This window comes from Guyanagaster necrorhizus, assembly GCF_019112545.1.
Source record: "Guyanagaster necrorhizus MCA 3950 unplaced genomic scaffold BT62scaffold_46, whole genome shotgun sequence".
NCBI classification, from domain to species: Eukaryota; Fungi; Basidiomycota; class Agaricomycetes; order Agaricales; family Physalacriaceae; genus Guyanagaster; species Guyanagaster necrorhizus.
Window position 1 is genome coordinate 82392 of NW_025064925.1, and position 27124 is coordinate 109515.

The following is a 27124-nucleotide window of genomic DNA, read 5'->3' on the forward strand; positions in this document are numbered from 1 at the left end:
ACCACCCTCAGGTCTCGATGTGCATTACTAAAAATGAGGGAGTGCACGCTAACTGGCAAGTGAATGTAAAAACGGGAAAAGTTTCTCGAAACTGCACAATTTGGATAGAGGGAGTTGAACCCTGAGCTAAGCCATAATCCATTACGCTACTTGTATCCAGGTGTTCGCTGTTTACGCCCTGTGAAGAGAAAAGTAAACTGTGCCATAAAATTGGACAATGATCCATCAAGGGGATTCGAACCTAGGCAGCCGTTGCACCATTACATCTGAAGGTCATATAAGAATGGGGGAATGAATTGAAGAAGAGGATTTTGCCGAACCGGTTCCTTTTGTTTCTCGCTTACTCACTAGCATATGTATTTGTCCTCCGATTGGAAAACCACTCTCCATGCATGCAGGGATTTCGTCTGTGTGTATGTTGTTTCCTGATGAAGATAAAACCCCAAGGAGCAGTTCTGGCACTGTCAAGAGAAATAAGGGAATATGAATGTGGAAAAATAAATTGTTCAAATTATACAACGTTGGGGTGGAGGGAATCGGACCTCGAGCTACTAACGAAAGGTGCCATTATACTAAGTATATCTGGAGATTAAATGTGAATCAGGGAAGGAGCAGCTGGAAAAAGATGCATGGTTCATCGAACCTCTCCTAGCATGTGGGATGATGCACTCTCCTCTTCTGCAGTCCATACCCTCTTTGAGGAATAAGTAGGTTTTTTTTCCACACACTCTGTGCCAAAATAACTGACGGAGCACACTGAAACTTAACACATGTCGAGGTTGCGATATACGAGATGAACATACCCTCTGTTACGTCCCAGAGGCGGGCTGGGCCGCATAGCCTGCCTATGGGAACGTTGTGGATCCCTGTGTCTAAGCCGACACTGGATGGCAAGTAGTCTGTGGTGGCTGATACTGGGAACAAGAGGGAGGATGATCAATTACATTGTCAAAAGAGCGTGAGGAAGGGAAATTACGAGAACCGGTCGATTGAGCTAGAGGTGATGGGTGTTCCCCTCAGGTGTCTGTGATATGGGCATTGATTCCTTTGCTTTTTCAGGATCTGCTTGACAAGTTCATTAATTCATTTCCGATATCGACAAACGTTTCGCTGACATGAAGAAGATATTTAGGTTTAGATGTGCGGCAATAGCAGAGGTGATGGGACAGTCCATTTATCCCACCTATCCTTCCGTGAGTGACAAAAGCTAGCGATGAGAGTTGTTTGTTTTTTTTTTTTTTCAAGGCTACATATAGGCCTTACAACCTTCTGTTTCACCTTCAAAAACACTACCTGAGAAATTCCATTCCACAAACATCTCGACATGTCTACTGTCGCCCCTCTCATTCAAAGACAGTGGATTTCGGCCCACTATTGGATACAATGCATTGGGAAACAATTGCCTCGATATTCCGAGGCTTTTGTAATCCGACCTTAAATATATGGAAAAGGAAGATCAGTGCGACGAAGGAGTCCTTATCAAGAGTTCCTTACCGAAACTCTTTTCCTGATTCAGTTATGCAAGAAGACTCGTCTATCTATCTAATTCTTGCTACACAATGAAAATGGCTGATAGTGAAAGCACTTGAAGTGCAATCTGGGAAGGACTTACAGAGCTTATTGTCCTTTCACCGAAGCAATAGGTATCCGACTTATGAGGAAAAAGGTGGCCTCAGTGCTTGTTAAACACATGCCTTAATCCCATGAGAGAAATGAGCAGGGATATCACCAGTGTGCAACCCACCCCGAGTGAGGAACGCAGACAACTGACATGTCAGAGATTTCCCGCCGCCTAACACGGTCATCAAGATTCAGAGCCCAGCAGCTCATCGACACAACACAAAATGTAACCGGTGGGCATCACGCAAATAGTATATTTTGCGTCCATGTTCACTTCACAGACACTAACCGATGATAAAGGAATTCCGCATACGAAAACCGTACCTGCGCTGGCAATGACGAAAATCTTGTGTTCTGAAAAACACTACTCATCTTCGATTTGGGGGCCTCTGACCACGGGAATAAGTCTCGGTAGGAGTATCCACGCCCCATTTCAGCCGTCTGGCTTTTTTTCCTCTTATCCCCGGAGACCTTCATCAACCGTATTAGGTCTGCCAGGAGAGAGATAATAATGGCGCTGCACGTATCTCGCATACGTGGTGTGACCATTTAGGCGGAGACATACTTCCGTGTTCAGACTCGCGCAAAACCGTCGATAAAGAGACTGAATCTAGGCATAGTCAGAGGAGAGGAGTCGTCCCTTGCAGTTACGGGGGAACGTTGAATAGGTGGAATAGTGGGGCCGGTTGATGACGGGTTCGAAATATAGACTAGTACTTGGGTGTTCGTGTTCGTGTGGTAAAAGTCGACAACTCGCGCTCAACCTAGTTGTTCAAGGATAGTCTCTTCGCTACTGGGCCACTCGGCGTTGTGAAGAGTGCTCTCTCTTGTTTCTAGTCCGCGATTCAATATGAATCATTTCGTGTTCAGTGCTTACAAAATATGGTGCAGTTCTTTTTTCCCCAACATGCCAACTAGACATTCCGAACCAATGCTTCGCGAAGCTTATTATGGATCTGATTGCGACCGGTGTTTGGCCCATATGGCATGCTTCTGGGTGAGACCAACGCTTGGGAAAGAAAGAAAAGAAAGATAGAACCCGTTGCCACCATCAACATATTCTGATACACCCACCGTTTACTACTTCCGAACGCAATGGTGGCATAGGTGTCTCTGTTTATGGTCACAGTTTCGCTCTGCCAAACCAATTATTAGGTTAAAAATTGAAGTGGGATTCATAGCGATACTAAGGAACCTTTCGAGAGCTGTTTGCACAAACCGGTGAGAGGTACCATTTAATCGAATCGATGATACGGAAGCGTCGAAGACCTATACGGGCACATCATCCCATGACTGCACACGCGACCTTCGTTCTGATACGACTCCCAGACGTAGCCACAAACTTTATTGGATGAAAATGCTAGGACAATTGCTTTGTACTGAACCAATGAAAGGTTCACAAGCAACATCGTCTGTTTGAGCGGAAAAAAAAATACACACTAACATACCAGTAAAGCTATCTGACTTGAACCATTACATTACTTGGGCGCGCGCCAGTTGGCGAGACGCTTATTGTACTGTACCAACACATGATCCTGAATTCAACAATTAATCAGGAAAGAAGGCGAAAGTGAACAGAAATGGAACCTACCGCATAGAACGTGTCCTTCACGCTCTTCCTCTCCTTCAGCCTAGCCCAATAGCTCCTCAAAGGAGCATACTTCTCATCCGTTTGCAATGTCTCCCACACCTTCTTCCCTTCTCCGACTTGAAACGCCCCCACATCATTCGAGAACGCCAGCTCAAGTCTCGCGAGGAACGGAGCAATAGCCACGTCCGCAATACTAAACTCGTCTCCTACGGCCCACTTTCCGTCACCGGCAAGCTGTCCCTGAAGTGCCTCGATAGCCTTATACAGAGCCTCGGGCGACTCCCCGCGAAATTGGAACCCCGCATAGGCAGGGGAGAATTTGTTAGAAAAGGTGTCGATGAAGAAGCGGGCTTTCGCTCGGGTGACTGGGTCAGAGGGGAGCAGACGCGCGGATGGGAAAAGGTCCGCAATGAACTCGACGAGAATTAGAGATTCAGCAAGTTTGGCAGATTGAGGCGAAGGAGTGTCAGCTGGGACTTTGGGGCCGCCGTACGCTATAGCAGGGACCTGGGAGGGATGTCAATGATAGTAGAAGGGAGATTACGGAGACGAACCTTGCTCGCTGGGTTCACTTGGGGTGCGTACCATTCAGGCTTGTTCTGGAGGTCAATCTCGTAGCGGGTGAAAGGAGCCTGGGCCTCGGCGAGGGCGATCTCGGTCTGCGTGAACCATGAGCAATGGATGTGGACTGAGAATCCTTATCGAAAGCATACCCTTTGAGCATACGGACAGACCTGGTATATCATCAGCCTTCATTGAAAGTCATTTGAACCCTAGGAGTTCACCTTTGCAGTGTAGAGAGTCAGTGGTTCTGCGGTAGTCATTCTGAGATAGATAGTTAGAGAGAAAGAGAGAACTGTAGATCCCGTATTTATAAGAGCCCGAGCGCGCCATGATGATGCCATTCTGCATTTGTCAGAAAATATTTGTAAGGCCTGTTCCTATCTTTAGCAATTCATATGACAGAGAAAATTCAATGGAACTTGCGCAAAAAAAGGAGATAACACGAAGATCTAGTCATGGCCAATCGCCTGGCTACACAATATACTCGAATTATCCTCTGCCCGGCGCAGATAACGTAACATATGCGTCATAGTATACGGTGTGTTCTTGATTTCGCCATTATGATGCCTTAACACCAAGGATTGCTGGAGCCGCTGGTGGCCGTTCGATAATATGAGTGCGTCCTGGCATCTTTCAGACTCGGTAGGGAGCAGCGTAGTAGAAAATATCAGGCAATCCAATGTCATTTAAAGGGCTCGGCGTAGAACACAAAATGCTGTTCACACAACCTTGTGGTATATAAATTTCCTATGAACCAATGATTAGGCGCCCGAATACTAGCAGAGAAGCTTTAGACCTACATTGATCCACAAGCCAGCTCCGCTCCGCTCCCTTCCTCATGCCATCTACCCAAGTCTCCTCTCCCAACCTCGTAAACTTTCTTGAATCTCTGACGGTCCCCTCGCCCAACCTGGCGCCATCCCATGTATCCACCCCATTCCCGTACAGATGCACACATCCCGGCAAGTTCTCCGCCCACACGAAACGCCCTCCGGCCGCCTTCACCACCTCTGTGTCCAGCTGCAGCAGCCACAGTTTCTCGCACTCTGCAAAGAACAGATCGGCTGTTTTTGGGACCTGGTTGGCATCGGAAAGGTGGATAAATCCGTCCTTGGCGTCGAGAGCACTGAGTGGGAGGGAAAAAGGTAGAGGAGAGGGCGGGGCGTCGGGAATGATCTTGTAAACGAATCGAGGGATGGGTGGATCAGTCATGGTAGGAGTAGAAAAGAATAGTGGCGAAGGGACCCGGATAACCCGGACCGTAATGACCGAATGTCACAGGTCCTGATCCTCGTCACGCAGATTCTTGTCAAAGTCTTGTTCAATTCTCATAGGGCCCCCAGAACGAGTGAAACCGTTGAATTTACCTTTTGGTTAGTTTGTTTCAATCCTTACAGCCATTTACACTGTGAGATAAAGGTGAGATTTTCCATCCCAACATAGTTAGTGACTGAGTTAATTGCTCTCGGGATAAGGTAGTACCTCTACGAGTATGCATTACTACTGCAAGCAAGCTCGTTTAAGGACTACAGACGTTCTATCATCTAATTTCTTCATGTTCTCTCCAATAACGAAATACGAAATCTCCAAATCCGACAAAACCGCCTCGAAAATACCAAAGCACTCTTTCCCGTTATCCAAATGCCTCGTACCATCATCCACCAACCATTCTTCCACTGGACCAAGGAGAAAAAAGAATGAACGTGAACTTCTATACTCTTCAAGCGTTGCTTGGAAGTTCTCCTTTCTCGACAAGCTCTCCTGTCGTTCCTTCCCGTCATGATCCGTCCCTCCAGTCAAGACACCATAGACGATTGGATCCACGGCCGACCGATCAAATACCTGCACAGGATATGATCCTCGAGTCCCGCTCTCACGCTCTATCTGCGCATCCATGATGGCCTCCTGCATCTCTAGCAGCCCTATATGCGCCCTCGTGAACCCTCGTTCTTTGATGACAGTACGTGCCACCTCCGTGATATATGCGGAATCGTGAAGATCTAGCTTCTTTGCCAGAGCGTCGCACAACGTCGTCTTTCCTGTTGACTGATGCCAGATCAGGACCCCGACCTTTCCAGTATATATGACTGACCGATGGACCAACGACGTAGATACGAGTGCAGCTGCTAGCACGGCCTGAACCTGTCGTTGTCATGTTTGCTGCCAACGATGTTCTGATGGATTAGGTGGCCCTGCTTCGACAATGAACCTGGGACCTTCTTCTTCCTACGGTCACGATACCAAACGTCTGCTAAGCGCCCGTCGTATCAGATCATCTACCATCACCTACACATGCCTCATATCCTTCGCGCGAACTCTGCGAAAGAGGACGACTCATGGTCGTTCCAAGTTCCGCCCGCCCTCCTCGTGTCTCGCCAGAGACAAGGCAGAATCATGGGCAAGTTCGTCAGATTCAACGGAGCGGAAATCCTACTCGAAACGGCCGAATTCTCCAGCAATCGTATCCTACAATCCGACGACCCTTCAAAGTTTATCCTTGTCGCGTTTGGTGCTCTGAGACTCCCTGACACCAGGCTCCGAGAGTCGGGAGAGTACATCGCACGGTTTTTGAAGGAAGGGCTGTTTCTGAACGGGATTCAGTATCGGTTTTATCATCATAGCAATAGCCAACTGGTACGGTTTGCTGATTTACACCTTATCCTATCAAACTCACAGGTCGCTTTAGAGAGGACGTAGTTGTTTTCTGCGCGAAGCTAAGACTGACCAGGAGCTTGATGATCGCATCTATCAGTTGGGAAGCTTTGGAAAAATCATGAATGTCGCAAAACGTAAGCTCTGGCCTCTCTGTTGTACTGATGATGTTCACTGGTTTATAGGTGCAAAGCGAATTGGCTTATTATACTCAGAGTCACAGCTCGACTTCCGGCTTAACCCGGATCTTGTTGCAGATATCCCTGATATCGTGTCTGGGGGAGTCGAATTCTCAGATGGATGTGGCTTGATGTCTCAACGACTAGCCGTTCAAGTTGGCAAAAGTAAGAAAATCATCTTTCGGGGAGTACGGTATACGCCATGCGTGTTTCAGATAAGGCGCTTACTATACCATTATCATTCATTGTAGCCATTCTAATTTCCCCGAAGGTACCTAGGATACAAGGGCGTTTTGACGCTTCATCCCCAGCTCGATGCGGAGTTGCGGAAGGCGAAGAAGGTTTTCGAAGGGGAGGAACAGAAACGGGCTGACCAGTGCAAAGAAGACCAGACTGAGTGGGTATCTACGATTTGTCTGCGGAATTTATAATGACTTAACATTAGGTTCGTACCTCGAAACTTCTTGGATATCGCTGTCAAGCATCCTCTTGCACAGTTCCGCAAGAGCATGAAAAAGTTCACCACGACCGAAAACCCCACATTCTCTGTTGTCGGGTATTCTAAGCCCTACACGTTCGGGCGCCTGAATAACGAAATTATTGTGCTCCTGTCAAGCCTTGGCATTCCGAACGAGAACTTTCTGAAGAAGCAAGACGAATACTTCGATTGGCTCCGTCGTGCATCCTATGATCCTATGGCAGCAGTTGATTTTCTTTCCGTTGTAAAGGACGTCGAATCTGCCGGAAGAGTCCTGCTCGACGGTCTCGACGATCCCAAAGTTTCTGCCGAAATCCGCCGCTTTCAGCAAAAAGAAATAGCGGATTTCCGGAAAGACGGGAAGAAAGAGCGATCACGGATGATCATCAAGAAGTCACGCAAGATATATGGGGTTTGCGATCCCTTCCGGGTACTCAAGGAAGGACAAGTTCATATACGAATCACCACTGGAAGAGGCGGACCATCGACTCCCATCCACGGCGATGTTTTAGTTGTGCGGAATCCGTGTTTACACCCAGGTTTGTCCGGTCCCCACCACATCCGTATTAAGTTGACGTATTTCCGTTTAGGAGATTGCCTCAAATTAAGAGCAGTGCACCATGAAAAGTTGTCGCATCTGGTCGACTGCATTGTTTTTGCTTCTGTAGCACGTCGCGGCCACCCATCTGCGCCATCCATGAGCAGTGGTGGCGATCTTGATGGTCAGGTTGCCTTAATTATATCTATTACATCATTCTGATTCTGTATTTTTGCGTACAGGTGATGAATACTTCGTCTGCTGGGATCCTGATTTGGTCCCTGCTACCGTATCTGAGGTAAGTAAGCAGACTGATCAGAAGAGTTCCTACGTACCATTTGAGTAGCCATACGATTATCCTCCGAATAAGGAGCGCGTGAACAAGACTGTCACCCGCGAAGATTTGTCAAGGCATTTTGCCCAGTATAACAAGTGCGCAAGATTTTCTCCGTGGATTGATAACTTCTAACCTATCGTTGAAATTAGTGCTGGATTGGCAAGGGTCGCTGCTTTACACTCAAAATGGGCGAAGGGCAGCCCAAAAGGGGCTCTATGCTCCGAGTGTCAAGAACTGAACGCGCTGCACTCTCAGTCAGTAGACGGCGCCTCTATCAAGATCCCGGACAGGTTAACGTCCCCCCCCGAACCCCTCGAAGGCCAGGAATTTATCATCAAAGCTCTGGCAGATGCTGCCTCCGAATTTGCTGCCTCTTTTACGGCCGAAATGGCAACCACCGGTGACTTGACATCCACCGTCGACGGAGAAGACGCAGAAGAGATTATCATACAGCTTCTGCGAAGCAGGCAGTCTGCGCTCTCCGAGTACGAGCTATATACCCTCGCCTACCGCCTAGCGCTCAAGCATTCCCTCGATCACCATGCATTTCTCAGTTACATCGATTGTGGCGCATTGACGACGGATCAGAAGTATTCACTTAGTTTCGCGCTGGATCTGTCCCGCGAGGAACATGCGAGTCTTTGGAATTCCTTGCTTCGTTCCGACCTTCTGGGACCCTCTGAGATATATCAAAGAAACCTAGCACAGCCTTTTTCATTACAGCGTCTATATTCATCGAAGATCCAAGGTCATGCGACATTTTTTACGTATTTACAGATGGCCCTCCAGGACTTTTATCGGAAGGTGCTACTTCTGAAGGCGAGTGGTTGGTTTCGTTCTGGGTGAATACACAACTGACTTGAATGGCAAATTAGACGGACGATCGATTTGTACTCGCCGTGTTCATAAGAGGCATGTTTCCATGGGATGAAGATCCAGAGGTGAACGAGAATGTGGTCGTCTGCTCGTTTTTACCGCATACATCGGGGAAGTTTTCTTCCTATCGACCGTGCACCGCTGGGTACCGGTTGTATTGCAGCCCAACCAACTTTCAGCTCTACAACAAGCATAGAGCAGACTCCTTCGTGTTTCTAACACGTCCTCCGAAAGCATCAGGAGCCGAAGTGTCTATGAGCGTCGCCTTGCAAAAATTATCCAACAAAGTTCGGCAGGTATGGCTCGAGTAGTACGAAATGGCCCTGTTCTTCTCACTCATCAGGAGGTCTAGAATATCGGCAGAGTCTATCGAGAGCCAATCACCGGAATCGAGCTACATGTCGTTTCGAACCGGGACCGTATATCTCAGCAGCTATTTGATTTGTGGTTCGAACAGTGCGCGCATATCCTATCCGTAGTTCATCACGTTATATTTCCGGCTGACGGTACTGTTATAGTGTTCCTACAGAAAATCGCGTGCGGCGCTTCGACCGTGAAATTCGTTCGTACGCCCTCAACGATCGTTCGGGGATTGACTGGGCGTCTACCGAGAAACCACAACCTCAGTACCTCAAAGATCTATTCCAGGACAAGTTGCCGGCGAATGAGTTCACGCGTCGGCTGTCGGATACGACGGCGCAGCAGTGGAAGGATATCGTCCAGTTCGCTCTAATGTATCACGCCCAGGAAGAGGTGTTCTGGACCTTTTCCTTCGTCATTTCCCAGCCACTACCCCTTCAACGCGAAAGCGTGATGAATTTGATGGAACTGCATCCACCATTGGTATTTAGCCTGCTAAAGAAATACCCCCCAGATGAGACCGACCTCGTATTGCCGCCAGAGACAGAGGCTTTGGGACGGTCCATGCTTCACAACATCATCCGATGCGCTAACGAACTAAGCCTGGCGACCCTAGTTGCCCTGGAAAAGCTCTCAGGAAGCATCGCGCGTTTACCGCCCGACGTCTATTTTGATCTCTTGTGGCAAACGGCCCTATCCGTCCGCGCACCTCAGGTCGTCCAGGAAGTCTTATTCGTCCTCAACGATAGTCGCGCGACTCTGCCCGACATCTCCCCAGAACAGAAGTACGGAAACAAATTCGCCTTGGGCATCGCTTTTGACAGAGCCGAAGAAGCTGCAGACGAATGCCCCTGTAACGAGGACGGACGACCGAGAAGACAGCGGACGGCCCCCGTTAAGACGACGATGCAGCAGGACCCAGAGAATCCGCTCCAGGTCAAAGTACCGGTTCGGATAGACTCTCGGACCCCTATTCGCCTTCACTCGCATGTCCGATTCCAAGCTGCTTCTGAGGCGGAGAAGACGGCTATGGTCGAGGTACCGGTTCTCGATGGTGTGGTTGTGCAGTCGATGAAAGGAGAAATGAAGATTGAGCTGCAGCATCCTCCTCCACCGGAAATGGAGCGGATGGATTGGAATATGTATAATGCGGGCAGCATCGGTACGCGGCTTCACGTGTCTTTATATGATTTGGGTTCTAACGGAGGAGTATGCAGCGACTTCGAAGGCAATGATGGATGCTCTTATACGGTTACTTGTGGAGAAAGAGGAATGTTGTCGATATCATCATCTCATTACAGGAGAAACTGGCGGAGACGAGTTTCCTACGATTAACGGCGCCGGTGGCTCTGAAGACTTCTCATATGGTACAGATCTGAATGAGAGCCAGATTGAGGCTATCAAGTCATGCGAGGCACCCTTATCTCTGATTTGGGGACCTCCAGGTGAATATTACGGCACTTATCAGTGAAGTAGATGGCTGAACATTTCAAAGGCACAGGAAAGACGACGGTAGTCGTGCAGATACTTCGAAAAATATTACAAAGTTCGCAAGACAAGCCGAAGATCTTGATGACAGCTTCAACCCACAATGGTGAGTATCTCTCTACTAATGTCCAGCACATACGCAGCTGATACATATTCCAAAGCTGTCGACAACGTCTTGGAGAGATTCGTTAGGGAAAACAATGAAGGCCACTACCTTCGAGACGAACAGATCCTCCGAGTTGCGACTGATGTATCCAAAGTGAACAAGGACCTCCAGAGTTACACGATCGATGCACGTGTCGGTGGAGATATGAATGAAAATAACAGGCTTTTCAAGCAGGCACAGAAGCGGCTTCAAGATGCTATTCTTGTTTTCACGACATGCGCAGGTAAATGACGAACTGGTTTTGGATTGTGACGCAGGCCTGTAATCTCACTTGTTATGTAGGCGCCGGGCTTGGAATCCTACGGAAATCGGATTTCGATATTGCACTCATCGATGAAGCATCCCAGATAACAGAACCCTGTGCCCTCATCCCGCTGGTCAAAGGGACCCAACGCGCGATCCTAGTTGGCGATCAGTAATATTCACACTTGTGGAAATGAAGCAGTACTGATTAAGAGGTCCCGCAGTGTCCAGCTACGCCCGACAGTCAGAAAGCTAGGCAAAGCGCTCGAGTTCGACGTATCCCTACTTGAGCGCCTATACACGGGTGACGAGAAACCCGGAATCTCTAAAACGATGCTTGACGTAAGTTTTTACTAAACGATGAGGGATGACATCGGCTTACTGATAGTGATGCTAGATCCAATACCGATTCCCTCAAGAACTGGCTGAATTCCCTTCTAGAGAGTTTTATGAAGGTCGGCTCCGCTCAGGGCTGACTGACTCCTCAGCCGTTCTCTCCGTCCTCACCGAGACGCGCTTCCCGTGGCCGATGCGCGCACCACCTCTGAACATACCCACACCCACTGTCTTCATCCAGTGCTCCACAGAAGAGGACATGGGCGGTCTCTCCAAGAGCAACGTTGGCCAGGTGGAGGTCATCCACGAGGCGATATCCCTCCTGACTCCGTCCGAATCGTTATCCATCACGGTATTGTCGCCATACAGGAAACAGATCGACGAGCTCAAACACCGGCTCCCTGCGCACGTCACCTGCGCGACTATCGATTCGTTCCAGGGGAGAGAGGCCGACGTCATCGTCTTCTCGTCCGTGCGGGCGAATGCGGAGCGTGATATCGGGTTCGTCGACGATGCGAGACGGCTGAACGTCATGTGGACGCGCGCGCGGAAAGCGTTGATCATCGTTGGTGATAGGCAGACTATGGAGAGCAATGCGTTGTGGAAAAGGGCGTTGTCGGCTTGCACGGAAGTAGCGCTTGAAAGCGGATGAACGATGGGATTTGATATACTTGATTGAAGAACTGTACTATATAATAAATGTTCTATTTGCAGAGAGAATTCATTCTTGAGTTCAGCTACAGTCCTGAGTTGATGAACTGTTCACTTACTAATTTACTTCAGACCTACAGCCTGTTTATAGACTCTGTCACCGCACTGACTGTTGTATTAGCTCAACGGCCCATAATCAATTCCCGCATTCGTATATCCTTCAGAGCTATATCCATAGAAAACATTGGCCTCTCACGGGCTCGCATCAAAACATATACCATGTACCCTCAGTCCAGTGCTCCCTATGGAAAAAAGAACACTTTCACCAACCTTCATCGAAAAGCTGCATACAAAGACGTGAATTCATGTCCGTGAGAAGCGCGTGCCAAAGCGTACACCTTCGCCTCATTCTTGCAAATCATAATATCCTGGCGCCACCGATGACCACGAGTCAGAGAGCACAAAAATCTGAACCAATCTCTAGGAAACGAGGTTCTCCGGTATTCTCAGATGCAAATCAATTGCCGCGTCGGGCTAACCATTTGTGATTTTCTTGCATTTGGTATAGATCTGTTAGAAACCAATTCAAAGCAGCCTTTACGTCAGTTGTCGTTATATTGCACTGATATGTTCGCAACGATGAATCCCGGTCTTCTTCCTATCGCGAAACCCCCAATGTCTTCTTCATGTCCGCCACGATTTTGTCGATATAGGCGATGTGCTTGTCAAGCAGATCCTGAAACTACGAGGGGAATCAACGAAGGGTTCACAGAAAATCACGGAGAACACTAACCACCTCCAGTTCAACTGACCGCTTGTCATATTTTCCCTTCCTCACGCTCACCTGATGCCACTTTCGACACTGCACTCGCGCTTCCTCCGCCTTCTTCCCCGCAGCTGCCACCACAGACGACTTGGCGTCTAGTGTCGGCTTAGGTACAGGGATCCGCAGCGTTCGTGCATCCTGCCTCTGCGGCGTGACGGAGGGTATCTTCGCGTCGTATATCGCAGCCTCGACGTGTTTCAGTTTCTACTAGGTTTCGTCAGCCAGCTGACATGGTCAGACAGAACGACGGAAAACGAAAACTCACTTCCTCATCGAATACCGTGACGACGAGCACAGTTCCGTCCCGTACCCCGACCGTTGCCACCTCTTCCAGTTTCTGGCCGAGGACTCGGACACTCGCGAGTAGGGCGGGGGTCACCCGCCCAGCAGCACGGGTGGAGGCTTCAGCGCAGTCTTTCCTCAACCATTCAACCGATAATTTCATCTTTTCCTCGCATTTCGCATGCTCTGCAATGTCCGTTGGCTTGCTAAGTGGTTGCAGAGAACCTGGTGTTAGTGACGACGTCGACTGGGCTTTCTTGGCATAATTCCGTCCTTGGACGGGTCGTCGAAAATAATAGAGGCGGAGCGGAGCGGTGAATGATCGTAGTGCGAGGCACCTAGATAGAGAGAGACGGGAATGAAAGAGGGCCTGCATTTTGGATGGAGGGGGTGAAAGAAAAATCTGGTTGACTGGTCACGTGGGCTATCCAGCCTATATCCGCCCGAAGAGCCGAAGAGACTGGGTCCCTTTTTTTTTCAACCGATCGAGGAACTCTTCCTTGCATCCTGACCACTGGATATACCCGACTCTCAGCCAAACATTGGCGTTTAATATATGACAAAATGCCGCAGCATTGCACGCCTGTTGTATTCGGATCTTCCGTCCTGTAAGAAGTATAACCTGGCGTAGGCTTTTTGACCTGTCAAGGGGCATATTGCTTAATATCCCTGTTATTGTGGTCGCAGTGTCGCTTCAACAAGCCGCCATCCGATAGCGACTGATCTTCAGGTGATGTTAACACTTCGTTAATCGCGTATTAAAACATGTTTCTGTAACTTGGATTTATTTATGAGAGATATATCGTCGCGCTTCGACGCCCCTTGTCCAACTATGTCGCGAAGCGTCCTCTAAAGCGCAGATGGGTAAGTTTTGTCCTCTGATCTATATCTGTAAATAGACTGGTGTCTGTCTCTCTAATCATCCTTGACTAGGGAGACGATCACGAGTCCATGTCTATAATGTGTTTTGGTGAATCTCATATCGATTCACCTGGCCGCAGTGCCACCACACTGCGTAGGTAGATAGTGGTTCCTCGCAAGTCCACTGGGAACTTTCCCTCTCCTGTTATTTTGTATTCCCAACTATTTCGCGTTTATCCTCCGAGGAATTATAAAACGCGCAGTCTAGAATGATATTTACGGACAGACTCTTAACCTTCTCTCGGTACGCTTGCGGCTGCATGCGATGTGTGAACAAGCGACCTCATTAGCACAATGGAAACGGTGTCTAGCAGTGCCGTCGTCGTGGAAGAAATACGTCCGTGGTAGCGATACTTGCAAGCAAGCAGGTCTCCCTCGAGTTCTTCCAGATGTTGTACGGACCACCAGTATTCACAGCGAACAAACCAAGGAGGGATTTATTACCCTTGAACGTCAATCATTGCCCCTTTTTCTTCGGGAGGATGCTGGCTCTCTATAGTATGTCGTTGAGCACTTATCTCGAAACATGGGGATATGATTACCTACTTTTTAGCTGATGAATTTCAATTGACAGGCGGAAAGCTGGCCGGAATCAACTACAACTACGGCGCACATTCTTCCATTCATTTATTATGTGCTTCTGATGTTTTATTTCATCTGTATGGATTACTGCTAGGATTCTCCGCTCTTGCTACTGTTTGTGTCCTTGGAATGAGGCCCTTTCAGCGACAGGCGGCCCTCGTGGGTCAGCTCTACTATCTATATTCCAACAGCGAAGTTGTCACTTTTCCAGAGTTCCGAGCCCGACATTAGCTGCTACCAAAGCGTATCGCGCTACATTCAATAGGCCTTCTTCGCGTCCATTTGAATCACTCGAACGTCAGGTCATCTGCGCTGCGTCATTTCTTGGATCTGCATGCGCCATTTCATCGACCAGTCATATCCTGCTCTATTTCTTAGATGCGGTTTCAGATGAGGCAAACAGTTATAAATACGATCTTATATAAGCCCGCCTAACCTAGTGAGAAAAACCCTATTGAATCACTACCACTAGAAGCATCTACAAACCCTACTTATCAACCGAGACCATGTTCCCCGTTGGCATTATCCTGCCTGTGCTTTCCTAGCCGTGCTGATCATCATCTATACTTTTCCCAGAAGACCCTTAAAATTCCTGTCTCCAAGGCCTGTGGAAGCGCTTCGTGCGCTTGCAGCGCGTGAGTACTTGGTGGAAGTTCATATTGTATCCCACTTATTATTTTCAGATATTCTTGCACCGCCGGCGCGTGTAAATTCTGCTCCTGCAAGAACTGATTCCCGTCGGATTGTCGTAATGGATGGCGGAAGAGAATTAATAAGTTTGAATCGAATCGAAAGCTTTCGACTCTGAATGATCTACTACTTATGGATCCGGGCCTGGAAGCAATCAGGATAATTTTCTGGCCTTTTCGCTTTCTCCTAGTGGTTGGTGATATGTACCAGGGAACCGGAGAGGTTATCATCCCTCACGGTTCGATTCTAGTTGCTCCTCCCTTGATTCACATGTACGTGATGCAATGGTACATTTCATGTGCGCAGGGTTCGATTCCCTCTGTTCTAATGGTAGATCAACTTGCCACTTTTTTCACATTCACGTTCCCTTATTAATGATTTCTCTTAATGATGGCGCCTGAAGTTATCTTTGTCAGAAACCGACAGACACATTCACACGAAATCCCCGCATGCGTTTAGAGTAGTTCTCCCTTATAGAGATGAGGAAAAGAAACTAGTGCATTTGAAAACAATCCATTGAAAGAGTAAGGAATCGGTGGAGGAATCGGCTGGGCACAGTCCTCTTCATCAGTTCATTCCCTGATTCGAATATGACCTTGGGGTCTAACGGGTGCAATGGCTGCCTGGGTTCGAATCCCTCTTCCCGAAGTATACTTCATCTGGTCCACTTTTATGGCACGATTTGGTCGTACCTTTCTCTTCACGGGGCCGAAACAACGAACGTTCGGATATAGTAACATAATGAATTATGGCTTAGCTTAGGGTTCGATTCCCTCTATCCGAATGGTGATTTGCTGGAATTGTGTTCCCTTTTCACATCCACTTTTTAGTTAAGATGATCTCATTCCCTTATTTTTCGTAATGCACATCGAGACCTGAGGATGGTGATGCAATCTGTATGGATTCTAGCAGTAAGAGTTCTGCATAGGGGTGTGTTCTTTCAGCTCTGTAGTCATTGTCAATGCTGTCATGCTGAAGAATTTGTCTATCTGATGGCATACTGGGACTTGTGCACTTTAGTTGGAGGTTACAAACAATGTCTGCTCATACACTAGGCATTGACTAAGGAGAACAGGTGGTCTGCAGTGATCTGGAGTGGATTAGGTATATGATCAACTGCTACAAAGTATTTTTGAGAGGAAAGGACCCCACAGTAACTGTGAGAGTAGCAGTCAATAAGAAGATATCATGTTGCCACACCACTTTTTGGCTGAGGTCGATTTGGATATTACTGTTTTCAGCAAGTCCTTTGTCACACTGATTATGATTCAGAGCTGGCTTTCTGAATATAGATTATCTATCATCATTCTCGGATACTGCGAGGCCGCTGACATGATTCTCAGTGTGCTCTTCACCCTGGGCAAGTCCCGTTTTCATTGTTGTAGGTAACAATGTTGGTCACAATGCATCAGGAGAAATGTCAGTTGCTACTTACCTCCATGCCACCATGATAAGGGAACTATTAAGCAGAACATAGCAAAGTATGTGATGCCAACCATGGGCAGTGCATTCACTTGCAAGGTATGGTTTCTAAGAACCACTCTGATACATCTCATTGGTTTGCCATAGGATCCACAGGCTATCTGCTATCAGTTCAAGAACAAGTTTATTCTGGTGATTATCACTGAATACTTCTTTGGCCATTGCAAAAGCTTCTGTGCTTGTTTGGAAAGATGATTTCAATCTGATCAAGCCTGAGACACTGGCTCTTATTGTAACTCTGGTATGTTCTGTGTTATTCAGGTAATGTGTCTTATTATTGTGCTTTCCAGGTTGAACACTATCAATGGATGAGTAAATGGACATTTCAGGGCACAAGAACTGAATGAGGCAACACGTAATGCCTGATACATCAACCACCTGAAAGATATAAACACACAGTGTAAGATGGCAGTGATGACATGATGAGCCAGGAATGGGAACTAGTGGTGGGCACTAATTAGATTCACTATAGTTACTGTTATATCATTGAATATCATATGCTCATTTTTAGTCTTCATTAGATCAGTAAGCTCACATAAGGGTAATCTGTATGGAGAGAATAGATGAGATAATGACTATTGTTGTCACTGTATATACTAATACTAAATTGGTACTGTGAAGCTATGGTGTGGTACATCATGGTACATAGCTCAAGTGAAAGGCTACTGGATGGTATGTAAGGGGAGACCTAGGTATGGGGCTATTTGAGGTATATACTCTCTATGCTATTACATATCTTGGTTATGTGATGGGCACTGGATTTGACTCCTAGACAAAGAGACATCGAAGCATTATGACTACTGTTTTAATTTAGGGCCATGTGGGTCAATGTACGTCCACCTTATCTCGTGGTAACACTTGAATTGCAAATTCACGTACAGGATGTTGATGTTAGCGCTCGAGGCCTCGAAGAAAGGTAATCCCATTGTGCCATGGCCAGAGGATATACGTTCCTTACGCATTGGTTGTTGCAGACAGAAGGATGGGTTCGACTCCCACCTGGAGCGATACTCTGCTGCAACCTTCGCCATCATTTTATGGATGTAAATCCTCGCACTGATTAGAGGAAAGCTCTTGCCATTGGGTCATGTAGTATTGCCTCATGCTATTTTTCATTCAAAAGTTCTCTGCATGCTAGTCTAACGCATCCACGGGATAGACAGGTCATGTAATCAAGGCGGGGGCATACACCCACTTGACCACGTCCTCTGCTCACTCCTCGCCCTGCCCTGTCCCAAGCGCAAACACCAAATTAACGTGATTATGCCCTTGGGCGACAAACTCCACCTCCGACGCGCCCTCCGCCGAATTTCTCCGGAGCAGGGTGCAAATAAGGAATGTGGCACGGACAACCAATGACCATCCGACCCATTCAATCTGTGCTGATGCCAGTACGTGCGCTTTCATCACCTTCATTGACATCTCCAATGGTAAACAGTTATGGCAGCCAGACCACTACGTGGTTCGGGCCCAAGAACATTTTGTTTTGTCAGCAAAGACGTGTTGCTTCTATTTCGGGACACATCCGAATGATTTCTGATCGAACGGACCGTCCACCGACAGCTAGACGTTGAGAGCAGTCGGTGATCAAAGCTTTGTCCGGTCTTGAAGGCGATGCGTATCATTAACCTGGTCCGATGACTCAAATCATCTGGTGTCCTGAACAATCACCGCTGGACTTGTGCAATCGATGCATCTGTTAGCGCCGAATCTCCAAGGCCTATGACAGCCAGACTTTATATCGTGACATCTGTGCAGGCTCCACGCCTTTCCTACCCTTAGGGTTGCCGAGCTGTCTTAGGCAGGTCTTCGATTTGCGTAACGCGGCTCTGAGGAGCCCCGAGCCGTTCCCGGATTATCTATTGTTAGTACTTTCTCCGCTCCTTCCTTCTTGTCTGTAGCAATAACTAAAGTTGTTATTCCCTGGAAGGTTTCAACCGACGTCCTGGGCCCCTTCTTGATTCGCGACTCGGTCTGCTGCGCCTGAACGGTCCACCGTCACAGCAACTTGTCAGAAGTTCGAGTCTATTCCGTCGGTATGCTTTGGCCAGAGTTTCTGCTGTGGTGGGAATCGTTACAATGGATGGTCACGGAAGGGGGTGCTCCCGTCCGTTGCACCAGAGCAAGGTCATCCCAGGCCCCCAACTGAGGAGCTGCTTTTCATGCTGTTGAGCAAGCACACAGCACTTCCAAGGCCATGCAAGTCCATATAATATACCTCTCCAAGTTATCCGGCCATACCACTTGCGATACCATCCGTCGTTAACACCCTATCACTACGCTATCAGCACTGCCGAGTCCAAAGGCAACTCTATCCTTGCCTGTGTATCACGCCACTCGTACCCACCTCAGTTTCAGTCATAGGTGCCTTATAATCTTGCTGGTATCCCCGACATCAAGGACGATGACGGTCATCATCTCAACCATTCAGTCTTGATAGCCATAACCGTTGTTCTCAGTATGTCGTATCAAAGTCTGAAGATTCTTTATCCCGCATCATTCACTCCCTCGCGTACGTGAAGTGCTCAAAATCGGATTGCAATTCTTCTCTGGAAGCGGGACACAAACTAAACAGACACTGTTAAGACCCTACTCCGACCTACTTTCTTGACGATGTGATAAGAGAATGGTCAGCGCCGGCGCCAGGGACAGCATCATGCCAGAATAATGCACAGCGTAATTGATTTCGCTCCCTACTCCAACCTATTTTCTTCACAATCTGTACAAGAGGACAGTCAGCGCCGGCGCTAATGACATCATTATGCCAGAATATCGCGGTTTAATCGCTTTTGCTCCTTCTTTTTCTCCACAAAGATCCGAGTACCCTCGTAAGGTCCACCCTCATTATGCTTGGTGCTTTTTGTACATGTATATCCAGACACTTCCTTACCCTCACAGGTGCCTCAACATTCAAGGCAATGGAGCGTGGTCTGAGTAAAATGCAAGGATCTTTGTCTTCCAGTCAGCCTGTCAAGTGTGGCGTCAATACATACACTCGGATGCGATGATGACGGAGAACATTCGGTCAGAAGAGACTTGCTGCGGTTTCAATTATTTGGCCTTTGGGAGAGGTGAGTAAGGGTGAGCACATGCCCAATTTTATTCGTATTATTGCTCGTGACAAGACGTCACGAACTCACGTCCAGCGTATATATAAGAGTGAGGATGAGCCCAAGGAAGACATCCAACTACTAAGTGTCGTGTTACTCTCCTAGTCTCAAAATTGCAGTAATCCTTGTTATTGTTTGAACATACGGTCTCTTCTGCCCAGTTCATGGACTATGCAGTGAATCTCACCATCTTCTACAGATGTACGTTTACAGAGGCAAATTCAACTGGCTTAAATACGCCGTCGACGAAGCCATCACCTTCGTCTTCCCTCACGGCTTCGGGCCACGCGAACCCGTCTATGCCCTCTAGCAATGGACTGTCGACGCCAAAGGAGTCGAAAAAGGCAATGTCACCTACATCGGCACCGTCTCCAGCATCGCGACCTCGGGCGAGATCACCCTCTTCCAGAGGCCTGACCATTACTACATCTTCACCGGTACTCTCAGTACAGACTTTAGCTCCCTCACGCTGACGATGAGCAACCCCTCTGGGGCGACGTCGGTGCCGTTCACGCTGAGCCTAAGCCACACCGACCCCGTTCCGCTCGTGTACGTCGGGAAACTTGACTGGTTCAACTACGCAGTGAACGAGATGATCACCATCGTCGTTCCCTCCCCTGGGTCCTACAATACCGGGGACACAGTGTGTGTCTATTGGCAGTGGACCGTGGACGCTACGGGCGCGAAGAAGAAGAACCGGGACTTCGTCGGCCCGATGGAGGTGCTGTCTACTGCTGGAGATGGGTCCGAGACGTTGCGCATTCCTGTAGAGTATTATACGTTTGATGGGGTTGTGAGTGCTGGTAAGGAGACGTTGACGATGACAATGAGCAACCCGAATGGGGAGAAGTCCAAACCTGTCACGTTTAGCCTCGTCAATGCAGCCAGCAAGAAGGTGAGGTACCGTTTTTGATATGTTCTCCTGAGCGCTCATTTCATTCGTATTTTGTCAGTGACCAATTAAATGTCGTCATGCCGTACGTGAGGTTGAAATGGGACGTGTGGGGATATTCGTAGCTCTGTTTTTCTGTCTATGCTAAATACTTACAGTTGTGTATTCTCTCGCACCCAATTCCCCTGCCTGTTTAAGTAGCGTCAGTTTTCAATGAAGTTAACTAGTATTCTCGTCACTGACAGAAGTGTTGAATATTGAAGTTTCGCAACAATATGCTGAGGCACTGACCCTGTCGACTTTGGAAGATTCAAGGTTGATTTGCATACTCAAAAGTCCCTCCCCGATTGCCACAATCTACTGAATTTCCTTTTGGCTGGCTACCTTGGCTCACAGTTCCAAGGCCTAATAGCCTCGTCAATGCATACAGCAAGGTGAGACTTGAGAGAAGCATACTTGTTCTGATGATTCAATTGATTCCTCACTGCTTTCCATGCCCCGCCAGACACAGAGTTCTCATGCGATATCGGGGGGGGAGGGAACTTCAAGTAACATTGAGTTGACACTTCATACTATAGATAATGGAAACGCAAACGACGTATAACAGGAAAGAGTGCGGTGAAAGTAGAACCGAAAGAGGAACAACTAGAGCGAGTTCAAGAGGGGGTATTGCAATTGTCGAGGCTGTGCGAAGCGTTTTGGGGAAAGGCGATCGCCTAAGGAAAGGAATCATGAAATAAGGCGCGATGAAGAAGTTATATCGATTTCACGGGACTCGCCAGCAGTCTTTTTTTGTTCTTCTGCCTTTCATAGAACTTTTTTTTTCAGGTATCGCGAATTTTATGTGAACCTCGCTCGAGACACCTGGCAATGAGCTGCGGGATCATCTAGAAGTGAGTGAGACCTACCTCCCATTTCTGTAGGTTGTTCTATGGACGTCTGGAAACTCTCTTCCAGTCCGTGTACCTTAGAGCGAACGCCGCGGACATGGAAACGACTGGGTTTATATCCATTCCTGCTGGGAAGACATGCTATGGCGGAACCAAGGCTGTTGTCAACTATATCGCGAGGAAGATTCATTTCGAGAATGATTGATGGCCAGAAATTGCCGTGGTATTCTACGAAAGTTTTCATCTGTAACTGTGGATACGATCTTTTTATGGTATTATCCCTGGCCACATCCTAGGAATCCAGAAAGAGATATGGAAGCCCTGTTGGCACCGTGTGGCTAGTATTTTTGATGCACGGGTCATCCTGGATAGACGCTCAAGAAGTGCTTTATCTCTTCTTTCCTAATGCTTAGTCAGAATAACACTCCTCTGTTCCGCTCCACCATGTCAGTCCATCTCGAGAAACGAATCGAAGACCCACCGGAAGGACACCCCTCCTCGCTAGCTTTTGTCGCTTATGGGATCATAGGCGGGGCAATGGACTGTCCCGTAACCTCTGTCATTGCTGAGTATATGCGTGTTAACCGAAACGCAAGAGTTGTCATATGGAAGGCAAGAAGCATGGGCGGCACCAAAGGCGGAAAGGAGCATTCAGGGTTCTTAGAATGGATGGGAGCATTGAACTGCAGTGATTACAAGGTAGGCGGCCTTCGAGATGTCCTCCAGGCGAATAGGGCCATTAATCATATGAAAGCATATATTTCAAGAGCAAATCGAGAAATTCATGAGCGATTTTCCTTCCGCGAAGGGATGTGATCTGTTCGTCTGCGTCATCATACAGGGATACTCCGCAGGCGCCATCTACGCCACGACCATTCGTTTCTCGGGCAACCTATATGATCGATGCTGTCAAGTCTTTAGCAACCCCATTAAATACATCCTCGTCTCTTATCCAATCAGCGTTGCCTGGGCACTGGGACTTGGGCTCACTGGATGGTATTTTCGTGCTCTCGAAGGACTAGTGGGTGGTTACTGGGAAGACTGTCCAAACGAACGTACCGCGGACGTGCTAATCCTTATGGGCGGAAATGAACTTGGGGGATGGTTCAACCCCACACAATGGGCATATAATATGTGGACCGGGGTATTGGACGGAAAGCATCGTTTCGAGCAGGGGAAATTTGGGAAGGTGACGGTTGATGGGGCGGATCATATATGGAACGAAAAATTGCCTCGCATTGGGGAGGAAATTGAAAAGTGGATGAATGAATAACTATAACATTACGATGATTAGTTTTACCAGCAAAGAACCGTAGATATGAAAATTCTTTAACTATTCTCATGAGAGTCGTATTTTCGGCCCACATGAGAAAGATCTTGGTGCAATGTAGTGTGGGCCAAGTGCTAATGCTAACAGAACGCGAACACATAACGACTTTTCCCTGATTTCCCAAGCGCAGATTACAACAGGAGAGAAAATGTTCGCAATATGGACGAACACTTACAGACGAGCTCTCTGTATGCTATGCACATCGTCAGATAACAATTTTCTTACAGTCACAGTGTGCAATTATTACCAACAATTTGACCCACTGTCTTCGAAAGGCTTATAGCAAAAAGTGCCAGTATCTGATCACTTTCCCGAACATCGACGGCCTGAACATTGTCAATCTGACGTGAACGAAAGTGCGCATTCCATATGCCGAAGGGCATGCCCATCTGGTTGAATATCACAACATCCGGATGCACGCAATAAGTCGCAAACAAGAATAAGAATCTGGACCGAGCGTGTACCGGTGTTCTCGGTCGCAAATCTCTCGGTCGTCATCTCTAGCTGATCTATTCTTGAAAATGGCATCTCGTTATGATATGGTGGATTTATCGAAGAGCAAGATAACAAAATGGTAAATGGTACATATCCAAACCTCCGTTCTGCAGTCAGAGGCAAGGTCGTTCCGCTGGAAGGTCGAGGTCACTGCATGCGTGGTACAAACAAACTAGATGATAACATATAACCACATCAGAGTACGCACTTTGTACAGGTATCTATGCCTCAAATTCCTTGATTTGGTATCCGTACTAAAGTACAAGATCAAAGGGGATATGTACCCGTCATCATATACATGCTCCAATGATGTCTACAGCGGTATCATAAGACTCAATCAGACGTATCTAGGAATCGAATATGAAAATAGCAAACGTGAAAGACTCACGGCTTTTCTCTTCTGGATCAGCAGAATCTCTGCGGGTACTAGTTGTTTGCTTGCAGCTTCTGCTCTGCTTACCAGCTTTTAGTTGGATTCACGTCTTCCTTTGTGTATCCCATGACAATTCCGTTGATTACCCACCACTGAATAACCTATGCTGTTTCACAGTCTGATTTCTTGAACGTGATAAGAGCATAGAGCAGCACCACCCATCCCAATATCCAGACTCCTTGTTAATGATGTGCAGTCCCATTGTCCAGTGCAGTTCCTGTTGAGAATCGCCGTCGAGATAGCAACCAGATTCCAAGACTCCGATGGAAGTAGAAACTCAATATGAACAATGACGGATCATGGACAAAAGAAGGAATTAGTGGCTGTGCAAATAATCCTTTTTTTTGGATTTGACTTCGACATTGAGATGCCGTGATACGCTTGTCGGCTGCTCTGGTCCAACGCGATTTCGATGCGATGTGGATATGTACCGAAATCATGCCACTCTCCCCATTTTATTCACGTTAAACGCATATAATTTCTGGGTATCGGAAAGATATCGGTCCCTGCAAATAGTTTTATCTAGATATGGCAGATTCGAGTACGTCTGCGTTGGTCTTGGAACGTGATGGTGATCATGTATGTGATGCTGTCACATTCCCAAAGCTATCGTTGTTGCCAACCACACCGAGGATGTTTGTAAGTTGTCTGCATGTGACATGTGAACTAGCGATCTCATCAGCACGATGGGGACAGTGCCCAGCAGTGCTGTCATCGTGGAAGAAATACACCCATGGTAGCGATACTTGCAAGCAAGCAGGTCTCCCTTGAGTTCTTCAGGGTATTGTACGGACCACCAGTATTCACAGCGAACAAACCAAGGAGGGATTTATTACCCTTGCACGTCAATCATTTCCCCTTTTTCTGCGGGAGGATGCTGTTCTCCATGGTGAGCGGTAGAGCACTTATCTCGAAACATGAGTATATGATAACCTACTACTTAGCTTATGAATTTCAATTGACAGGCGGAAAGCTGGCCGGAATCAACTACGACTACGGCGTACATTCTTCCATTCATTTATTATGTGCTTCTGATGGTTTATTTCACCTGTATGGAGTACTTCTGGGATTCTCCTCTCTTTCTACTGCTTGTGTCCTTGGAATGAGGCCCTTTCAGCGACCGGCGGCCCTCGCGGGTCAGTTCTACTGTCTATAGTCCCACAACCAATTTATCCCTTTCCCACAGTTCCGAGCCCGAAGTTAGCTGCGACAGAGGTGTATCGCGCTACATTCAATAGGCCTTGTTCCCGTCCATCGGAATCATTCGAACGTCAGGTCATTGAGGCAAACGGCTATGAATACGATCTTATATAAGCCCGCCTAACCTAGTGAGAAAATCCTTACTATATCACTACCACTCGAAGCATCTACGAACCCTACTTATCAACCGAGATCATGTTCACCGTTCGTATTATTCTGCCTGTGCTTTCCTAGCTGTGCTGATCCATCATCTATACCTTTCCCAGAAGACCCTTGAAATTCCTGTCTCCGAGGCCTGTGGAAGCGCTTCGTGCACTTGCAGCGCGAGAGTAGTTGGTGGAAGTTCATATTGTATCCCACTTATTATTTTCAGCTATTCTTGCACCGCCGGCGCATGTAAATACTGCTCCTGCAGGAACTGATTCCCGTCAGACTGTCGCAATGGATGGCAGAGGAGAATTAATGAGCTTGAGTCGAATCGAAAGCTTTCGACTCTGAATGATCTGCTACTTATGGAACCGGGCCTGGAAGCAATCAGGATAATTTTCTCGCCTTTTCGCTTTCTCGGAACCAGACAGGTCGTCATCCCTCACGATTCGATTCTCCCATGATGCACATGTACGTGGTGCAATGGTACATTTCATGTGCTCAGGGTTCGATTCCCTCTGTTCTAATAATAGATCAATTTTCCACTTTTTTCACATCCACGTTCCCTTATTGATTATCTCCCTTGACAGCGTCTGAATTTATCTTGGTCAGAAACCGACACTCACACACACACATTCACGCGAAAGCCTGCATGCGTTGAGAGTGGTTCTCCCCTATAGAAGGAGGAGAAGAAACTAGTGTTTTTGAAAACAATTTCTTGAAAGAGTACGGAAACGGTGGAGGAATCGGCTGGGTAACCTCTTCGTCAGTTCATTCCCTGATTTGCATATGACCTTCGAAAGCAACGGGTGCAATGGCTGTCTGGGTTCAATTCCCCATTTCCGAATTATGCTCGACGAATCAGTCCACTTTTATGACGCGGTTTTACTTTTCTCTTGACGGGGCCTAAACAACGAACGCTTGGATATCAGTAGTGTAATGGATTAGCTTAGGGTTCGATTCCCTCTATCCGAATGGCGGATTGCTAGGATTCTGTTCCCTTTTTCACATTCACTTTTAAGTCAAGATGATCTCATTCCCTTATTTTTTGGTAATGCACATGAAGATCTGAGTATGGTGATACAGCATGTATGGATTAGAATTCCGTGTGGGGATGTGTTCTAACCTCTCTGTAGTCAGAAGTTGCCTTAGTGATTTATGAAAGTTTTCATCTGTAACTGTGGATAAGACCTTCTTTATCTTATTACCCCCGGTTCACATTCTAGGAACCCTGAACGAGATGCGGAAATACCATTCGCACCATCTGACTACTATTTTTGACTCACGAACCGTCCTGGATAGATGCTCAAGAAGTCTCTTATCTCTTCTTTCCCAACGCTTAGTCCGAATAACACTCTGTTTCGCTCCACCATATCGGTTCATGTCGAGCAACGAATCCAGGAACCACACTCAAGACAACTCTCCTCGCTAGCTTTTGTCACTCACGGAAGGATAGGTGGGATAAATGGACTGTCCTGTCACTTCTGCCATTTCCACGCATCTAAACTCAATATCTTCCTTATGTCAGCGAAACGTTTGTCGATATCGGAAATGAATTAATGAGCTTGTCAAGCAGATCCTGAAACAGGAAAGGAATCAATGCCCATATCACAGACACCTGAGGGGAACACTCATCACCTCTAGCTCAATCGACCGGCTCTCGTAATTTCCCTTCCTCACGCTCTTTCGACACTGCAATTCATCATCCTCCCTTTTCTTCCCAGCATCAGCCACCACAGACTACTTGGCATCCAGTGTCGGCTTA

The 27124-nt window shown here is 47.5% G+C and overlaps 11 protein-coding genes across 11 annotated transcripts; 7 read left to right on the forward strand and 4 right to left on the reverse strand.

Moving 5' to 3' along the window:
* Positions 1-3098: 3098 nt before the first annotated feature.
* On the reverse strand, positions 3099-4035 carry BT62DRAFT_923853 (glutathione S-transferase; the record flags this gene model as incomplete). Its single annotated transcript, XM_043184551.1, has 5 exons — positions 3099-3155; positions 3212-3718; positions 3766-3870; positions 3925-3945; positions 3997-4035. 5 exons carry the CDS (start codon positions 4033-4035, stop codon positions 3099-3101), a joined length of 729 nt encoding a protein of 242 aa, XP_043034157.1.
* Positions 4036-4253: 218 nt separating this feature from the next.
* Positions 4254-5033, reverse strand: BT62DRAFT_575241 (uncharacterized protein). The gene is made up of 2 exons (XM_043181452.1): positions 4576-5033; positions 4254-4522 (listed from the first exon to the last, which is right to left on the reverse strand). Coding segments are annotated over exons 1-2 (414 nt in total). The 5' UTR covers positions 4988-5033; the 3' UTR covers positions 4254-4520.
* Positions 5034-5196: 163 nt separating this feature from the next.
* BT62DRAFT_956738 (uncharacterized protein) lies at positions 5197-5962 on the reverse strand. The gene is made up of 2 exons (XM_043188383.1): positions 5868-5962; positions 5197-5821 (listed from the first exon to the last, which is right to left on the reverse strand). Exons 1-2 carry the CDS (start codon positions 5928-5930, stop codon positions 5276-5278), a joined length of 609 nt encoding a protein of 202 aa, XP_043034159.1. The 5' UTR covers positions 5931-5962; the 3' UTR covers positions 5197-5275.
* A 105-nt stretch (positions 5963-6067) lies between these two features.
* Positions 6068-10666, forward strand: BT62DRAFT_910058 (RNA-directed RNA polymerase; the record flags this gene model as incomplete). Its single annotated transcript, XM_043183777.1, has 13 exons — positions 6068-6409; positions 6462-6564; positions 6613-6853; positions 6878-6947; positions 7104-7623; positions 7675-7806; positions 7865-7920; positions 7969-8054; positions 8109-8763; positions 8835-9131; positions 9188-9291; positions 9354-10357; positions 10413-10666. 13 exons carry the CDS (start codon positions 6068-6070, stop codon positions 10664-10666), a joined length of 3864 nt encoding a protein of 1287 aa, XP_043034160.1.
* Positions 10667-11180: 514 nt separating this feature from the next.
* Positions 11181-12132, forward strand: BT62DRAFT_575288 (uncharacterized protein). Its single transcript, XM_043181453.1, has 2 exons — positions 11181-11434; positions 11490-12132. The coding sequence occupies exons 1-2, from the start codon at positions 11426-11428 to the stop codon at positions 12078-12080; spliced, it is 600 nt and encodes a 199-aa protein (XP_043034161.1). The 5' UTR covers positions 11181-11425; the 3' UTR covers positions 12081-12132.
* A 605-nt stretch (positions 12133-12737) lies between these two features.
* Positions 12738-13563, reverse strand: BT62DRAFT_909992 (ribosome recycling factor; the record flags this gene model as incomplete). Its single annotated transcript, XM_043183775.1, has 3 exons — positions 12738-12821; positions 12873-13109; positions 13171-13563. The coding sequence occupies 3 exons, from the start codon at positions 13561-13563 to the stop codon at positions 12738-12740; spliced, it is 714 nt and encodes a 237-aa protein (XP_043034162.1).
* An 810-nt stretch (positions 13564-14373) lies between these two features.
* Positions 14374-15115, forward strand: BT62DRAFT_1080677 (uncharacterized protein; the record flags this gene model as incomplete). Its single annotated transcript, XM_043179600.1, has 3 exons — positions 14374-14606; positions 14835-14849; positions 14902-15115. 3 exons carry the CDS (start codon positions 14374-14376, stop codon positions 15113-15115), a joined length of 462 nt encoding a protein of 153 aa, XP_043034163.1.
* Positions 15116-17680: 2565 nt separating this feature from the next.
* BT62DRAFT_1012440 (uncharacterized protein) lies at positions 17681-18221 on the forward strand (the record flags this gene model as incomplete). Its single annotated transcript, XM_043177927.1, has 3 exons — positions 17681-17778; positions 17837-17905; positions 18026-18221. 3 exons carry the CDS (start codon positions 17681-17683, stop codon positions 18219-18221), a joined length of 363 nt encoding a protein of 120 aa, XP_043034164.1.
* A 1950-nt stretch (positions 18222-20171) lies between these two features.
* BT62DRAFT_956748 (uncharacterized protein) lies at positions 20172-21008 on the forward strand (the record flags this gene model as incomplete). Its single annotated transcript, XM_043188384.1, is given in 3 exon segments — positions 20172-20267; positions 20283-20867; positions 20926-21008. 3 exon segments carry the CDS (start codon positions 20172-20174, stop codon positions 20926-20928), a joined length of 684 nt encoding a protein of 227 aa, XP_043034165.1. The 3' UTR covers positions 20929-21008.
* Positions 21009-22327: 1319 nt separating this feature from the next.
* BT62DRAFT_909977 (uncharacterized protein) lies at positions 22328-23027 on the forward strand (the record flags this gene model as incomplete). The annotated part of the gene is made up of 2 exons (XM_043183774.1): positions 22328-22453; positions 22509-23027. The coding sequence occupies 2 exons, from the start codon at positions 22328-22330 to the stop codon at positions 23025-23027; spliced, it is 645 nt and encodes a 214-aa protein (XP_043034166.1).
* Positions 23028-24380: 1353 nt separating this feature from the next.
* On the forward strand, positions 24381-25278 carry BT62DRAFT_575427 (uncharacterized protein). Its single transcript, XM_043181454.1, has 4 exons — positions 24381-24651; positions 24709-24901; positions 24978-25148; positions 25199-25278. The coding sequence occupies exons 1-3, from the start codon at positions 24581-24583 to the stop codon at positions 25116-25118; spliced, it is 405 nt and encodes a 134-aa protein (XP_043034167.1). The 5' UTR covers positions 24381-24580; the 3' UTR covers positions 25119-25148; positions 25199-25278.
* Positions 25279-27124: the final 1846 nt, after the last annotated feature.

Excerpts from the sequence above, each read along its gene's own strand:
- BT62DRAFT_956738 (XM_043188383.1), bottom strand. The coding sequence starts at position 5,930 with ATGACAACGACAGGTTCAGGCCGTGCTAGCAGCTGCACTCGTATCTAC. Across the intron at positions 5,822-5,867 it reads TCTACGTCGTTGGTCCATCG|TCAACAGGAAAGACGACGTT; the intron begins GTCAGTCATATA and ends ATCTGGCATCAG.
- BT62DRAFT_575427 (XM_043181454.1), top strand. The coding sequence starts at position 24,581 with ATGGTGATCATGTATGTGATGCTGTCACATTCCCAAAGCTATCGTTGT. Across the intron at positions 24,652-24,708 it reads CAACCACACCGAGGATGTTT|TGCCCAGCAGTGCTGTCATC; the intron begins GTAAGTTGTCTG and ends CGATGGGGACAG. Across the intron at positions 24,902-24,977 it reads GGAGGATGCTGTTCTCCATG|GCGGAAAGCTGGCCGGAATC; the intron begins GTGAGCGGTAGA and ends TTCAATTGACAG.
- BT62DRAFT_575241 (XM_043181452.1), bottom strand. The coding sequence starts at position 4,987 with ATGACTGATCCACCCATCCCTCGATTCGTTTACAAGATCATTCCCGAC.